This window comes from Mustela putorius, unplaced genomic scaffold (assembly GCF_011764305.1).
Source record: "Mustela putorius furo isolate JIRA1106 unplaced genomic scaffold, ASM1176430v1.1 tig00003962_pilon_pilon_pilon, whole genome shotgun sequence".
Classification (NCBI taxonomy): Eukaryota; Metazoa; Chordata; class Mammalia; order Carnivora; family Mustelidae; genus Mustela; species Mustela putorius.
In genome coordinates, this window is record NW_025422106.1 from 20932872 (window position 1) to 20949688 (window position 16817).

The 16817-nt window shown below is 53.3% G+C and overlaps 2 protein-coding genes across 7 annotated transcripts; both read right to left on the reverse strand.

The window, feature by feature from the left end:
* Positions 1 to 376: 376 nt before the first annotated feature.
* On the reverse strand, positions 377 to 7778 carry PROCA1 (protein interacting with cyclin A1). Of its 4 annotated transcripts, none has more exons than XM_004746978.3 (5): positions 7285 to 7776; positions 3153 to 3239; positions 1944 to 2079; positions 1505 to 1663; positions 377 to 1413 (listed from the first exon to the last, which is right to left on the reverse strand). In XM_004746978.3, the coding sequence occupies exons 1-5, from the start codon at positions 7370 to 7372 to the stop codon at positions 753 to 755; spliced, it is 1131 nt and encodes a 376-aa protein (XP_004747035.1). In that variant the 5' UTR covers positions 7373 to 7776; the 3' UTR covers positions 377 to 752. The 4 variants fall into 4 exon arrangements, with proteins under 4 accessions (XP_004747035.1, XP_004747034.1, XP_004747037.1 ...); XM_004746977.3 differs by lacking the exon at positions 7285 to 7776 and adding an exon at positions 6644 to 7150; XM_004746980.3 differs by lacking the exon at positions 3153 to 3239 and having other exon boundaries at positions 7285 to 7778.
* Positions 7779 to 11929: 4151 nt separating this feature from the next.
* RAB34 (RAB34, member RAS oncogene family) lies at positions 11930 to 16552 on the reverse strand. Of its 3 annotated transcripts, XM_013053544.2 has the most exons (12): positions 16423 to 16552; positions 15536 to 15748; positions 15236 to 15327; positions 13664 to 13729; positions 13455 to 13556; positions 13283 to 13347; positions 13119 to 13170; positions 12847 to 12928; positions 12677 to 12767; positions 12437 to 12544; positions 12278 to 12348; positions 11930 to 12178 (listed from the first exon to the last, which is right to left on the reverse strand). In XM_013053544.2, the coding sequence occupies exons 2-11, from the start codon at positions 15587 to 15589 to the stop codon at positions 12281 to 12283; spliced, it is 780 nt and encodes a 259-aa protein (XP_012908998.1). In that variant the 5' UTR covers positions 15590 to 15748; positions 16423 to 16552; the 3' UTR covers positions 11930 to 12178; positions 12278 to 12280. The 3 variants fall into 3 exon arrangements, with proteins under 3 accessions (XP_012908998.1, XP_004747032.1, XP_012908999.1); XM_004746975.3 differs by having other exon boundaries at positions 11930 to 12348; positions 16423 to 16551; XM_013053545.2 differs by lacking the exon at positions 13664 to 13729 and having other exon boundaries at positions 11930 to 12348.
* Positions 16553 to 16817: the final 265 nt, after the last annotated feature.

The following is a 16817-nucleotide window of genomic DNA, read 5'->3' on the forward strand; positions in this document are numbered from 1 at the left end:
CCATGTTTCTTAAGAAGGGCCTTGTCTCACAGCTTTGCAAGTTGGTGCTGAGAAAGTGAGCCTTTACCCCCTCCTTTTCCTCTGCTTGGGGCTCAGCAGAGAACTCAGAAAAGGTCATTACTGCCCAAACTTAATGAGTCTCCCATCTCGACTTTATCCCAGCATTCAAGACCTCTTTGGCTGTTGGCAAGAGCTGGGAGGGAAAGGCTGGTCTGCCAGGAACTCAGTTCCATACCCTTCAGCACAAAGGTCTGGAAGGGCCTAGCAGGAGCAGGGACACACCAGCCTGGAAGATGATGTTCCCTTTGGTGCCACCAGCACGTGTCTTCCTAAGGGCCACTTAGAGGAGGGAAAGGCCAGGCACAGTGGCACAGAGTGGATTAAAAGGTTCAGTTTATTAGGGGTATCGCTGCAGATAGCACTGCCTGTCCGCCGAGCAGATTTCACACAGACCGATCTCCCAGGAGATGGGCAGCCTTCTTCCCACCCCACCCTGATGTGCTCCTCTCCTGCCCGGAGCCTACAATGTTACAGATAAACAGGCTGCATGGCCTCCCACCTACGTTCCCACGGATTCCCTCCTGAAAGACACATTACCCTTCAAATACCCCTGCAGCACCCCCTTAGCTCCAGCTACGCGCAGAGCCCCCCTCCTTGCCCCAACCGGGGATGGGTTGGAGGAAGAGAGAACAGCCGCAGGGCATCAGCTACAGGCTTGATCGCATTTATTCTTCACACTGGACGCCCTGGCCTCAACTGAGATTGGGGTTGGATCCTGGGGGAGATTTCCTCTTGACCTTCTTGACTGGTGAGGTCTTCGCCCCAACTTTCTTAGTCTGGACTGTGTTCTTCTCTCTCTTCCTGGGTGAGGAAGACTCCACGATATCGTCACTGGAGGGCTCCTCTCGCCGGGGGTCATTGTAACTGTCCTCACTCTCCAGGTCTTCCCGGCTGTCTGGGCTGGACTCTGACATCCTGGTCAGCTCTCTGGGGCTTATTGATCGGTTCAAGTCCGGAGGTGAAGATTCCGATTTAACCGGGCTTTTCTTCTTCATCAACTTGCCCTTCTTGACTTTTTTCTTTGGCTTTGGCTTCTCATCCAGCTCCTCTTCCTTGTCTTTCTCCTTTTCTTTTTTCTTCTTTACTTTCTTGATCACCTTGTTGCCCTGGGACTTCCCTGTGGGGCTCTCGGAGCGCCAGATAGTGATGGGAGCTGCCGAGTCCGGGGTAGTTGTGACAGTACCCAGGCCTGTGTCAGCGGGGGCGGTGGTGGCAGGCCCCACCTGGGTAGGAATGGGAGGCTTGCTTTCTTCCTCCTCCTCCTCCTCCTCTTCATTCAAGTCATCTGCCACATAGTCATGGTGGATGGGATGGTGGATCACTGCCACAGAGACAGGCCTATAGCTTTTGCACCTGGGAGGGAAGGGGACAGGAGGAGAGAAGATTGACAGAGAGTGGGGGGCCCATGCCCCTTCGTGCCGCCCGTCAGCCTGCCGGCACTCACCAGCCATACCAGAACCGCTCCACACACTCCTCCTCTGGGATGAGCTCAAAGCAAGGGGACTGGATGATGTTGAAACATGTTGGACCCTCATCTCGGGAGCAGGTTGGGCCCACATCTCGGGAGTTGTCGCTATTTGTCTTCTCTGAGCAGTCCTTCAGCCTGCCACACAGAGGACTCAGCCTGGCTCCCATGCCTCTGTGACTCCCCCGGGGACCCAGAGCCAGAAGCCTGAGGGACAGCTGGCTTCTTCCCGGCTCAGCCCAGACTGCCGAAAGACCTCCTCCCTGTGGCTCCAGAGCGGAGCCAGGTTTACAAAGCTGCGGTGAGGCTAGCCGGTGCTGGGTCAAAGCTGAGGGGCAAACCACAGGGCAATGGTGGGCCTAGCTGCACCCAGGAGTCTCCCCTGGGCTGGGGGTCTCCCAAGGAGGAGGGCCCTTACCTAGACTCGCAGTCGCAGTGGCTGATGGAGTGCAGGTGCAGGTTGTGGTGGCCATAGTCCGAGGGGAAGGGGTGGATGACATGCCCAGTGCACTGTTTGTGTTTCCAGCAGCACCTGTCCAGGTCTTTGAATTCACCTGAGGGGGTGGTGGGGTCTGGGTCACACAGGGGTGGCGACAGCAGCACACCCCCACTGCCTCCCCTCGGACCCTGCCAAAGGCTCCAGTCCACCAATGGCTCTCCCTCAAGCCGCTAGCTAAAAGGTGAGCCTATGAAGTGACTCCACGTGCCCAAGGTCTCATGTATCAGGACAGAGACAACAAGGCACCTTCTTGCAGGTCCCCCCTTGAACTCCAGCTCCTCCCACGCGTGGAGGAAGATGTGAGCTGGCCCTGATGAGTTCCCGCCTGGTATGGGGTGCTATGGCTAGCTTACTCCCCTCCCCCCAGACAGGCCAGGAGGACTGAGCCTTTATCTAGCCTCTGTGAAGGTGGAACTGGGACAGGACCTCTCACTGGCCATCCCTAGGGAGGTAACCCAGGCTGGGGGTGTGTCAGTCCAAGTGGCCTTAAAAGTACTTGAGAGATGAGGGGACAGCAGCTTGGTATGAGCTTTGTCCCATTTTCCTCCTCCCTTCCCTTCTTCTCTCCCCCAGGCTGTGAGGGCCCCAGGTCCCACACATACCCCTGACCCACTTGGAGGCCTCCTTTTTTGCTTCTCCCATGACCCCTTTCTACCCCGGGGGGGAATAAGGCACGTGAGGCTGGACCTCAGGTCACCAACACCTCTACCTTCTTCAGCACTGCTGAACTGGGAGCAAGGGGCAGCAGAGTGGCATATCAGACAGGCCTGAATCCAAGTCTCGGCTCTGTCACTAGCTGGGCATCCCAGAGCACGTGACTTCTCTGAGACTTCGTTTCCTTATCCGTAAAATGGGGATGGCAGTAATATGTATTTTGCAGGATTGTCGAGAGGGCTCAGTTCATATATGTCAAAGAAATCCATGCCCCATAAGATGCACAGCTGAAGATAGGAGTAATTGTGGACTTGGGGAATGGGGTATGGGCCCTCCCAGCCTGGCAGGAGTATGGGGTGGGGGGGGAACCCGTTCAGGACCAAACACTTCTCTCCCTCCTGCCTGCCACCGGCGTCTGTTCTCTCAAGTGAGATGGATGGGGAACCCCGGGGCCCAGAGATTCCCTGGACCCACCTTCAGAGGAGAAGGTAGATGCATCAGTGCTAGAAGGCACACCAGCCAGCAGATGTCCTCTCTCCCAGCCCGGTAACCTGTTTACATCTGAGAGAGCACAGAGTGGCAGCAGCTGCAGCCCCCTCCCCACGCCCTTCAGGCCTCAGCCATTCCCTGACAAGCTCCACCTGCCCCCCGGGGAGGGGGGGGGGAGAATGTGGAAATTTCCAAAACAACCCAACAGTGCCTGTTCTCAAGGTGAGGAGAGGGACACAGAGGATGAACGGTTCAAGGCAGCTGCGTGACACAGACCCTGATGGGAAGGGAGGTGGTGGGAAGGAGGCCTGTGGAAGCAGAGAACAAGAGCGCCAGTGTTGCGGGGCTCTTGAGAGAGACTTCCTGGAAGAAGCATGGCAGGAGTGGAGTCCGGAGTAATGAATAGGAATGAGCCAGAGCCGAGGTAAGGAGGGACAATTTCAGGAATTCCCGGGGTGTAAGGAGACTGGTCAGACAGTCCCTCCCTGGGTTGAGACCCCACCACCATCAACCACCACAGGATTGCCTTCTTGCAATGAGCTTTCCCCTTTGGGGCATCAGAGCTGAGTCCTGTCCCTTGAGCTGATTGCCAGGTCCTGGTCATCTCCTTCTATTTTCCACAGCTTAGTAAGTACTCAAAATGTATGGAAGGAATGAATAAATGAAAATTCTAGCACCTTCTGGAGCTTCCCACCCTGGTGCTGTTCCTCTGAGCTCATCGCACCAGCATTACCCCAGGCCCCTCCCACCCTCAGCCTCTCTCCTCCAATCTGGGGAAGTATCCCTCCGCTGTCCTCCTGCCCAAAGCTCCTGGATTCTAGGTCCCAGCCAGAAATGTTTACCTCCTCCCACTTCACTGTTGTGGTTTTTCTTCTACAGGCAATGAATATCTTTAAACAAAACACTCTATAAACCCTGTTTCTCCCTCTAAACAAAACACTCAATAAACCCCGTTCCTCCCTCTAACACTGCATATCCTTTTCAATCCGTATCATTCACTCCTTCCTCTAACAGACATACTAGCTTCAGGAGGCACCTGTGAGGGAGGCCCAGTCCCTATCTTCAGTGAGCTCAGAGTCCACCTCTCTTCCATGTCAGCCACGTACAACATGGCAGCTACTGGACCCTTCTTTCAAAAGAGCCCAGGCAGCAATTTCCTTTTTTTTTTTTTTAAGATTTTAATTATTATTTTTTTAAGTAATCTCTATGTCCAAAGTGGGGCTCAAACTCACAAGCCCAAGACTGAATCCCATGCTCTACCAACTGAGCCAGCCAGGCGCTCCCCCGCCAACAATCTCCTAATAATTTAACCCAGTGGCCTTCTTTTTGTCTCATCTCACCCAACACTCTTGGCCATTCAATCTCTTTTCTCCTGCAAACTGTTCTGCTGACTCCCATGACAGACCTCTCTCCTCTCACCTGCTTTCCTTCTCTGACTAGCTGTTTCTTTCTTTCCTGACTTCTTTGCAGTTTCCTTTTCCTCTGCTGTCCCCCTAAAATTGGAGAAGACCAGGATTCTGTGTTTGGCCTCCTTCTCAAAGATTCTACAGCCTTCTCTTGGATAATGTCATCTACTTACATGGTTTCAACATACACCAAAAAAAAAAAAAAAAAAAAAAAAAAAAAAAGACATAAATCAGGGTCTCCAATCCAGACAGCTTTCCTGAGCACGTAGTTAATATCCTCTTGGACTTCCCCAATACATCTTAGACCAGCATGTCCCATACAAGCCTTTCATCTTCTCCTTACCCCCAATAAACTGTCTCCTCTTATCTCTTCCATTTCAGAGAGGAACAGACACCTCATCTAGAAATCTAGGGATTGTTCTTTCTTTTACCTCTACATCAACTTGATGACCAAGTCTTGCCATGCCTACGTGTCCCCCACATCTGCCTCTATCTTGGTTCAGACTTCCATTATCCCTAAGACCACTGCAGGAGCCTCCTGGCTGGCCTCCTTGCCTTCTGTTTCATTACTCCCATTCAGTCTTCACAGTGCAGTCAAACTGAATTTTCTAGAATACCAACTCAAACACCATGTTCCTCCTGTTCAATAGCCATCCATTGCCTTCAGGATGAAGTGAAACTCCTTATCATGACATAACGGACCCCCCCCCCCCACCAGGACCCAGGTCCTGGTTCCTTCCTCAGTTATAAGTTTCTCCCACCCATTCATCCTTCCTCCCACCACTCCCTTCTCCATTCCTTCTCTCCTGCCTCTCCCTCCCCAGAAATACCTGTTCATTTGGAAAGAACAATGCTATTCACCCAAGTAGAATTGGTCACACATGTCTTGTGCCCCTTTACCCTGCCATGGCATTTCATGTACTTACTCTATGGCAACATGAGACATGACCCATATTTGATCTGCCTCTGTATCTGCAAGTCCTGGGACATTAAAAGTGCCCAGCAAATGTTGGTGGACTGAATGACTACATGAGTAGAATAAAATTAATCCCCTATTGGAATCACAAAGAAACTACAGCATTGGAAATTCTGCCCAGGGTTCAAAGCTGGGGATTTTTCTAAAGAAAGAGAATCGACCCAGGATGAGCATCTCCCCAACGTTAGGCACTGTACTGGGCTTTTAAAATATGCCTTTGATTCAAAATCCTCACCACAATCCATTCTATCAATGTGGACTCAGAGACTCAGGATAAAAAACCTGTCTAGGGGCGCCTGGGTGGCTCAGTGGGTTAAGCCGCTGCCTTCGGCTCAGGTCATGATCTCGGAGTCCTGGGATCGAGTCCCACATCGGGCTCTCTGCTCAGCGGGGAGCCTGCTTCCTCCTCTCTGCCTGCCTCTCTGCCTACTTGTGATCTCTCTCTGTCAAATAAAAAAAAAAACAAACCTGTCTAAAGACACAAGTTAATAGATGGTAGGGGTAGGAGTTAACCTAATCTTCTTGGCCTTGTATGACCTGGGCTCCTTCAGCCCTGTCTACATGGGGTTCCTATCCAAAGCCCACCCTGCTAGCTGTCACTTCCCTACGGCACCTGCTTTTCAGCTCCAACACAGCCAATTCTTCATCCTCTGGTTTGACTCAGTCCTGACTTCACCACCTCCCAGATCCAGCCTGAAGCCCAAGGGTGAGGATTCAAACTCTGCTTTATCTGACTCCAATGTTCTTGCTTTCTCCAGAGTCATGGTGAAGGCGGCTTGTAGACAGAGTCCACTGATGAACTCTTCCCAAACCACCAAGAAGCCCTAACAGTCATAACTCTGTTTGCCAAGGGGTGGGGTTTAGTAACTCTCCTCAGATACGAGGAAGGCAACCTGCTCTCTAGTTTCACAGACAGGAGAGCTCCTACTGGAGCAGCAGTCCAGCGCTCCGTCAGCAGAAGTAACTGTGGCAGGCACAGAGCGAACTTCATAATGAAATGAGGAGAGTGATAGCTTGAAAGGAAGAGGGTAGCTTGTGGTCTTTTTCTTGGGAGGGGCATTCAACCAGGCGCGGGGGCCTAACTCAAAACTCACAGGTAAGACTCATTGATACAGAATCCTCCCAGTCCTGAAGGCCGAGAAGCTCCCCCCGCCCTTGTGGCGCAGGTGGCAGGGTTCCAGGTCGGACACCCAAGCAGCTGAATGGGGGAGGAAGGGAGGGGAAGGGAGAAAGGAGGGGAAGCAGGAAGGAGGGAGCTAGACAGTGCTGTGTGCACGCATCTCCTGGGAAATGCCCTTCTGGCCCCGCCCACATCTGGTGGTGATTGTGATGTCACGCGAGGAACCTCCAGACTCCTTCCTCCCCTCAGACTAAATGAAACCCCTCATCCCAGCCTGGCGACAGGGTGGGTGCTGGAGCAGGTGCTCCAGCCAGGATCCGCATTTCTTAGGCGGCATCCGGGCCTCCGGAGGCAGCACCGCAACGCCTTCCATCCCTACAAACTAGGGGTTGGGTTGGTAGCTCTGGCTCCTGCCGGACTCTCCAGGGCCTCAGGACCCCAGTCCTCAATCATTGGTCCACGGCTCGGCGTGAGCCCGCCCCCAGACCCTAGCTCCGCCCCAGCCCAGCCCCTGGCCCCGCCTCCTTCGCCAGCTCTTCCCAGTTCTAAACCCTCCTTGGTGCCACGCCCCCAGGCTGAAACCCACCCCCAAATTCCTGCCCCGCCCCTCTTTACCAGTGCTGCTCTCATCCCAGATGCTGGCATTGTCCTCAGTCTTTTCCTTAGTCCACCTTTCAATCCTCAGTGTCGTCCTGACCCACATCGCTCTCAGCCCAGTTCTCGTCTCTATAAGACTCTTCCTCGCAGAAGTCCAATCCTGAACCTCAGCTTGGTCGAGCCAGCCGTAAACCCCAATCTCAGGTTCGCCCCAATCCAGCCTTAACTCCGCCTCATGCTTGCCCAATCCCCCCCTTCACCCTCCCCCGGCTCTGTGTTGTCTTAGCCCAAATCTAAGCTTCAGCCGCGCTCTTCATCCGGGGCCTTGCAGCTCCTTCCAAGACCCTCTTTGTCCCACCTTTTAGCCTTCGTACCACCTCTTTCTCTCAGGCCTAAACCTTAGCTCGGCCGCTCAGGCCCAGCCCTCAATCCCATCCCTAGTTCCTCTCCAGATCTACTCCCAGCTCTTAGTCCTACCCCCAGACCTTAGCCCCGCCCCACCCCCCACCCCCGTTCTTAGCCCCGCCCCAGGCATTCTCTCCACCTCAAGCTTCCGCCGCAATCCAGCCCCTCCCAAGCGGTCGGAACCCAGCCGCGCGCGGCCCTGGAGCCCCGCCCGCCTCCCCGCAGCCAACCCGCCTTCTCCTGGCTCCTTCTCGCTCTGGAGTAGGGCTGTTTCCGGCTCGCTCGCGTTCGTTCTTTTTTTTCTTCTTCTTCTTCTTTTTTTCTTTTGCGTTTTCTCTTTCTGCCCTCACGCTCCTCCACAGGAGCACAAGGCCCAGTTCTAAAGATGAGGACTTGCTGTCGGCTCCCAAACCCTCGTGGCGCCCATCCTCAGGGCCCCCTCCCCACCGCGTTCCCTCCTTGCACCCGCGCCCCCCCCAACAGTTCCCGGAGACAACACTGCCCAATAAAGATGTCAACATAGAGCCAAGATCTCAGGTTATTCTTACCCCAAACAGTTATTAAAATAATAAAGTATTTCGAGGGGCGCCCTGGTGGCTCAGTCGTTAAGCATCTGCCTTCGGCTCGGGTCATGATCCCAGGTCATGATCCCGGGGATGGAGCCCCGCCTTCCGGCTTCCTGCACTACCGGAAGCCCCCTTCTCCCTCTCCCACTCCCCCTGCTTGTATTCCCTCTCTCAAATAAGTAAAAGCTTTTTTTTTTTTTTAAGATTTTATTTATTTGACAGAAATCATAAGTAGGCAGAGAGGCAGGCAGAGATAGAGAGGGAAGCAGGCTCCCTGCTGAACAGAGAGCCCCATAAGGGGCTAGATCGCAGGACGGAGCCACCCAGGCGCCCCTAAGTAAAATCTTTTAAAAAAGTAATAAGGTTTTTGAGCTCTTCCTATGTATGGTAGTGCTTTAATCTTACTTCACTTTGGCAACCGCATGTGTCTCCATAGGCTTGCTGTGAGAGGAAGCAGGGCCGGCTGCATTCATAGTAACCTACTACACACACCCCTGACACCCTTAGATACAGCATATACATGGCACAGGCATCGATCACACCCGTTGCCTACATAAAAAATCTACTCCTCACACATGGACTGATGCAATATGCACACAGGCACATGCTCCTCACAGGTATCACCCAGAAAACCGAACCATACCCCTGATCCCCACCCCAACCACCACCCCTGCAGCACAAACATTCCACAACAGCTCTGCGCACGTGCATGCGTGCGCACCCACGCGCACACACACACACACACACTCTGAGTTACAGGCTCTGTACAAGAGGAGGAGTGAAGCGCACAGTCCTGTGAGGGAAGAGATATGGAAAAAACAATCCCAGAGAGTGTGAAAGTGTTAGAGCCGTACCACCCACACTCCACACCTCACTCCGCTCCAATTCTCTTGGCACCAGGCTCTTAAGCTAGGATATGCCTCAACAGATGGAAAAAGAGGAGAGGATGGTGTTTAAACTGTTTTCTCCAGTCATCCAGGGTCTCTCCTGCTGCTGCCGCTCTATCTGCGTGATCCCAGCCTTCACCTTCCTCCAAACCCAGGAATCTGAGCAGATAGGGTCACTAGCCAGACTCCCCTTTCCACCTTAGCTCTTGACAGCTCGAGGAAGAGAGTTGAAGAAGGGAGAAGCCAGTGGGGAGGAGTATGCAGAAAAGCCAAACCTTTCAGGACAGAGTAGCTGGGTGAGAAAGGTACCAAGCATGGAATGGACAGAGCACTCGCTGACTGGGAGCCCAGATCTGTGTTCTAATCTTGGCCCTCCATGGCCTCTCACAATGACACTGAGGCTACATGTGTCCCACCACTGTTGGGCCGAATGTCTGAGATACTCCCAGCCCATCTGACTCTGGGTCAGATGTCAACAGAGAGCAGGTTCCTCGCCACTCTTCCCTCCAATTAGTTATAGTAGATGAGGTTTTTGAGCTCTTGCCATGTATGTTCGCGCTTTACCTTATTTCATCCATGAAACCTCATCAGTATTTTTTTTTTAAGATTTTATTTATTTATTTCACAGACAGAGATCACAAGTAGGCAGAGAGGCAGGCAGAAAGAGAGGAAGGGAAGCAGGCTCGCCGCCGAGCAGAGCACCCGATGTGGAGCTCGATCCCAGGACCCTGGGATCATGACCCGAGCCGAAGGCAGAGGCTCTACCCAGTGAGCCACCCAGCACCCTCCTCATCAGTATTATTAGCCTGAGGAAACAGGCACAGAGGATAAGTGATTTGCTTGGGAGTCTGAGAGCTCTTTCTTTTGGTTCCTTAGCCCCAACTGTATCCTTCTACTTGGTGCCTATTCACAAATTTTTACCATTGGATAATTGTTTTCTTTTTTTTTTATCCCCTTCCTGCCTTCCCTTTAAGAAATACTTCTCTTTGGAGTGCCTGGGTGGCTCAGTTGATTGAGCATCCAACTCTTGATATTAGCTCAGGTCATGATCTCAGGGTTCCAGAATAGAGCCCCAGCTGGGCTCCCTGCTCAGTGAGGAGTCTGCTTCTCCCTCTCCCTCTGTCCCTCTAAATGCTTGTGAGTGTGTACTCACTCTCCCTCTCTAAGTTAAATGGATAAATCTTAGGGACAACTGGGTGGCTCAGTTGGTTAAGCAGCTGCCTTTGGCTCAGGTCATGATCCCAGCATCCTGGGATCGAGTCCCACATCGGGCTCCTTGCTCAGCAGGGAGCCTGCTTCTCCCTCTGCCTCTGCCTGCCATTCTGTCTGCCTCTGCTCGCTCTCTCCCCCCACCCCGATAAATAAATAAAATCTTTTAAAAATAAATAAATAAATGGATAAATCTTAAAAAAATAAATAAATAGGGGCACCTGTGTGGTTCAGTTGATTAAGCCTTCAGATCAGGTCATGATCCCTGGGCCCTAGGATCAAGCCTGGCCTCCGGCTCCCGGTTCAGCAGGAAGCCTGCTCAAGGAACCTGCTTCTCTCTTTCCCTCTGCCCATCCTCCTCCCCGCAACTCGCGTTCTCTCTCACTCGCTCTGCGTTCTCTCTCAAATGGAATAAATAATCTTAAAAAAAAAAAAAAAAGAAGAGAAAAAAGAAAAATAAATAAATAAATAAATACTCTGAGAACACAGTGAGAAGTGATTGAAGAGGACAGTGAGAACTCAGATGAAGGACCTCCTGACTCAGAGCATTTTTTTTTTTTTGAAAAGGAAACAAAGTATGCTGTTTTTCTCTCTCCTTTTTTTTTTCTTTCTTATTTTAAGTAAGCTCTAGGCATAACATGGAACGTGGAGTTTGAACTCACGACCCTGAGATCAACAGTCACAGGCTCTACCAAGTAAGCCGGCCAGGTGCCCCTATGCTGTTTGTTTGTTTTAATCAGGTTTTAAAATATAAAAAGACACTACTCATAAATTTATGCTTATATCACTAATAATGTTAGATAGATATTAGCACATCTTTTTCTTTTTAAGATTTTATTTATTTATTTGCCAGAGGGAGAGAGTGAGAGCAAGCAAGCACAAGCAGGGGGAGCAACAGGCAGAGGGAGAAGCAGGCTTCCCACCAACTAAGGTGGCCAGAAGTGGTACTCGATCCCAGGACCCTGGGAATCACGACCTGAGCTGAAGGCAGACGCTGAACCAACTGAGCCACCCAGGCATTCCTACATAGCACATCTTCTGAGTAAGAGACAAACCCACACTGCCCTGGGCCTCTGGTCAACCCAAAGAGCATCCAAAACTCAATCACTTTTTACTGTGTTCCCCTCGGTGAAGTATTTTTTTAAAGAGAAGGCGAGAAGGGAGTGAAAGAAATAAAACAATTATCCAGTGGTAGAAATTTAGAAATAGGGGCACCTGGGTGGCTCAGTGGGTTAAGCCTCTGCCTTCAGCTCAGGTCATGATCTCAGGGTCCTGGGATCAAGCCCCGCATCAGGCTCTTTGCTCAATGGGGAGCCTGCTTCCTCCTCTCTCTCTGCCTGCTTCTCTGCCTACTTGTGATCTCTGTCTGTCCAATAAATAAATAAAATCTTTAAAAAAAAAAAAAAAAAGAGAAATTTAGGAATAAACACCAAGTAGGGGGACACAGAGATGAGGAACCAAAGAAAAGCGCTCTCAAAGCCAACCACTGCGAGTGGGACAGCTAGAATCCAGCAGGAAGCTTGAGTCCCAGGATAGCCATCCAGTCCTGCCCGTTCCACATCCCTCATCCCCAACAAAGGACTCCAGTCCCCAAACTGCTAAAAACAGAGATTTTAATGCATAAGGCACAGTGTGAGGCTGGGATCATTAAGCATCCTCCTACTCCAAAGGATCCATCAGGCTAAGCAAAAGCAGCAGGGATTACCTCCCCACTGCTGGGCACCCTGGAGAGCCCCCGGAAGAGGAGGACATCTAGTCTTTGGCATGGTGCCCAGGGCAGGGAGCAACTAGCATGGTCCCTGTTACCCCTCCACGGGTACTGCCATCAAGAGGCAGCTCTTTGGTCTGGAAAAACAATCAGTGCAAATGTCCAGGGTTGAGCTCTAGGAGAGTCAGGGTGGCACAGTGCCCCAGGGCTGGGCAGGTGCTGGACAGTCCCCTTACCGCTCATGGGCAACACGTTGGTTTCTTCTTGCTGGCAGTTAGGTAGAGGTTGCTGTCATCACTGTGGATGCCTTCAAGAAGGGCGGGAAATATATGAAGCGGGGATCAGAGGTCCCCCACGCTCTCTGACACCTCCCAGCCAGGCAGGCAGGCACTCACGGACAACATCCCCAATGCGCCGGGCCCCTGATTTCTCTAGCTCAGCCAGCACGTTGGCCTCAAAGGTCAGCGCTGCCACACGGAAGAAGAATTCCCGGACATTTTCACCTGACACATGGAGCAGATGGGCATTCAAAGGCCATTCCAGGGATTGGGTCCCTGGGTACGGCTCAAGGGACAGGAGGGAGAGGCCAGGTAGACAGGAGCACCACAGCAGAAGACCCAAAGCCTCTGACTCACCAGTGAGAGATGAGACCGCCCAGTACTCAGCCTTCATCTCTTGGGCCACCTTGAGTGCGTCTTTCTCCATCAGCACATACTGAGCGGGAGTCTAAGTGAAGGTCGGAGTCAGATGGCAAGGGGGTCCCCTCCCTGAGTTGGTAGCCGCCCCTTCCCCAGGACACACTCACACTCAAGTCCTTCTTGGAACCCACAAGGAAGAGCAGCACACTGGACGGGTCGTTCTCCTTGAGGGCATCGGCTAGCCACTGTCTGCCACAGAGGATAGATAACCAAGGACGGGTGAGCTGGAAAGGGTCCTCCTGCTGACACTCACAGGCTCACCACCTTCTCTCTGGTCCTCGATGCATTCTTCTCCTTCCCTACTAATGCCCCTGACCACCCCTCTTTTCTGTGCCCTCTCTTCCCGAGGCCCCCAGTATAGTTCCGCATCCCCACATACTTGGTATGTTCCAAGGAGGCCACATCATTCAGGTTGAAGACAATGATGATGGCTGGAAAAGTGGCAAAAACAGCGGACATTACTAGCTCATTTCCCCAACCACTCAGCCCTAGCTTAGACACCAGGACCCCCCACCTGCCCCACTTCTCCGAGGCCCGTATTACCTTGAGCTCCTCGGTAATAGGTTGATGCAATGCACTTGAACCTCTCCTGTCCAGCAGTATCCCAGCTGGGAGGAAGGAGGGGGGTACAACACAGGTATATGGGAAGGGGGCGTGAGATGGGGTTCAGGGGCTGAGGGAAAGAATGGCTGGAATGTATAGAGGTAGCACTCACAGCTGCAGACTGAAGGGGATGCCCAACACCTCAAATCGTTCCATCTCAAAGTCCACTCCAATGGTGGCCTTGTAATTCTTATCAAAAGTGTCTTTGCAGAACCTGAGGGAGCATGGGACACTCTGGCCCTGAGCCCAGCCCACGTGGCTAGGTCTGGCCGAACCCTGCCCAGCCCAGCCCAATCCAGCTCAACGAGAGCACCTTCTTACCTGTTGATGAGACAAGTCTTCCCCACTGACAGGTCCCCCACCACAATGACTTTGGAGATCTTAAATCTGCAGGGCACAAAACCCCTTTTGTGTCCTCCTCCAGCAGGAGTGAGCACTAACTCTTCCAACCTAGAGTGTCTCAATGTTCCCTACTAAGTGCATAAAGGTAGCTGCACCAAGGCTGAGGTTACCATGGGCAGGAGGCCTCCCAGGCGGCTTGCCTGGACACATACGCTTGCAGAAGAGTGTTTTGTGCTTCAGCATCAGAAAGCCATGAATGTGAATCCCAGTTCTTCCATTGACCAGCTGTGTGACTTGGGACAAGTTACTTAGCTTCCCTGAGCCTCAGTTTCAACACTTGTTAGGTGGAGATTTAGTATATATTCTATAGGGTTGTTGTGAAGGTTATAATGAGATTAATGTCCTATATTCTGAGATAAATGTCCTATATATCCTCCCCTTCATTCCCCCACATACATCTTAACATCTCTGAAATCAGGATACATCTTTTTTCTTAAGTGCCCCCCTTTTTAAAGATTTTATTGGGGTGTCTGGGTGCCTCAGTCGTTAAGCCTCTGCCTTTGGCCCAGGTCATGATACCAGGGCCCTGGGATCCAGCACCGCATCAGGCTCCCTGCTTGGGGTGAGCCTGCTTTTCTCTCTCCTTCTGCCTGCAGCTCCCCCGCTGTGCTCTGTCTATATATATCAAATAAACAAATAAAGATTTTACTTACTTATTTGACACAGAGAAAGAGAGAGAGAGCAGGGGCTCGATGTGGGGCTCAATCCCAGGACCCCGGGATCATAACCTGAACCAAAAGCTGTCACTTAACCCACTGTACCATCCAGGCACCCCATGAAATCAGATTATGTTAGGTAAAACAAATAGGTAAAATAAAAAACGGATGGTGTTTTTCATTTAATAAAAGATAATTATAGTAACCAACACACTGCCTGGCACACAGTAAATGCTCAATTACTGACCCGCCCACAAATCTTTTATTTATTTATTTTTTAAAAAAGATTTTATTTATTTATTTGAGAGAGAGAGACAGTGAGAGAGAGCATGAGCGAGGAGAAGGTCAGAGGGAGAAGCAGACTCCCCATGGAGCTGGGAGCCCAATGTGGGATTTGATCCTGGGACTCCCGGATCACGACCTGAGCCAAAGGCAGTCGTCCAACCAACTGAGCCACCCAGGCATCCCCGGCCCACAAATTTTATCAGGATTACCTTCTTTTACCCATAATGGGACACATCCCTTCAGGCACAGCCCTCTGTCCTGGGGCTCAAATGTATAGTATGTAGGAAGCTGACCTGGGAACCACCCTCTCCTGTTGGACACCTTCTTTGTGTGAAGAAGTGAAGAGCCACCTCTCTACCCACCCCATTTCATAGGATTCATCACATCCTTGCTGGGAAGAAAAGGGAGAACACATTGGTATAAAAAAGGGGGAATTACCATACAGCTGGTAGAGGCTGAAATGGAGCCCCCCCCCCGGGAGGAGGGGGGGTGCTTGTGTATCCTAGCTTTGACTGAGACTTCCTTTCTTTGTTAAGGATGTCTAACTCACCCCACGGTGCCTGTCCGGTGCTCCTGGCAGGCGCAGATGACGCGGGGGTGGAAGTCTTTGCGCACGTGCAAAGCGGCCTCCTTCCTCAGGCACTGAGAGAGTTAGAAGAGAACGGGACTCACCCACTCCTGGCCCATGTCCCGCAGCCAAGCTGCCCTGGGCGGGGGTAGGGGACCACCCAGAAGCAGCAGACTTCGCTGGGCCGCAGGGCTGGGCCCAGGCCTCTAACTGAACTGGTGCCGCCTCCTCCCCGCCCACACCCCATCGCAGCCAGAAGCCCGACGTGGCCCTGGCGCCTACCTGGGGCAGCTCCGCCAGGACGCGGTCCCTCCGCACCGGAGCCAGAATGTTCATCTCGCCTGCGACTTTGCGGGGAGCCCCGAGAAGGCGCGGGGACCTGATCCGCCCCAGCGACCCGGGCCCGTGGAGACCCGACAATCACCCGCGACCGGGGTGTCCCGACTATAACTCTGGGCCACGGGGAGCCTACGGGAGCCCGCGGCCTCGGGGACGCTACGACCACGGCGGGCCACGGGGATGAGACGATCATCCGGGGCCGGGGCGAACCCACAATCACCCGGGCCCTGGGCGTCCCGACTACGACTCGGGGGCGGGGTGACTCCTCCGCCGCCAAATGGGGGCGGGAAGTCCCGTCGGGGGGGGCCGGGCCCGCGTAGACCCCACAATAACTCGGGGCCGGATGGTTCCTACAATGACTCGGGGCCGCGGTGACCCGACGACACCTCGGGGTTGAGGCTGTCCTACCATAACAGCTGCCAGGGGGCGCGAAGCAGCCCCGCCGCACGGGGTCAGTGTGGGCAGCGATGGCGCTGCAAGGCCTGCGGACTGCTGGAGGAGGGGGCCAGGGGCCCAGTCCGCCGCAGGGCCCAGCGTCCCACTCCGCTCTCCCTCCGCTAGGGCTGTAACATGATCCCCGGAAATTCCTGGAGAAGGGCCGCCCCCTGCCCCTCTCCCGGCAGCTCCCGGCCTTGCAGCCTGTCCCAGCCTCCCCCTCCTCTCCTCTCCTCTCCTCTCCACCGCGCTGCCCCAGCTCTGGGTACCCTGCCAGACCGCTCAAGGGCATCAGGACCGCCTCCAACCAGGCTGGAACCCGCCCAGATCGAAGTCCCCCAGGTCGCTCTCCGCTGCGCCTCTGGGCCGGGCTCCGGCTCCAAGGGGACCCTTACCCGGTCAAATTGGTGATGGAGAATCGGTGATTGCTACGCAGTATCTGGCTGGGCCAACAACGGCGGGGAGGGGAAAGGAGGAGAGAAGGGGCCCAAGGAGAGGCGGCGCTTCCCTCAACTCCAGGCCCAGGACGTGACTCATAAGAGTCTGCCCCCGCTCGCCTTTCTGCCCGGGATAGGGGTGGGGTGGGGGGAAGCAGACAGGGATTCCAGGGTCGGAATGGGATGCACACCGAAGAAAGAGACGTCCAAATTCTGGGGTGTTTTCCTTCGTGTAGACTGAGGGGTGTGAGGCCAAAGACCAACCTGCCTCCCTCGTCTAAAGAAGGGTTAAGTGGACCTGAAACTTCGCCCTTTGGGTAGGTCGCCGCATTGGTACCCGTGTTCTGTCTGAT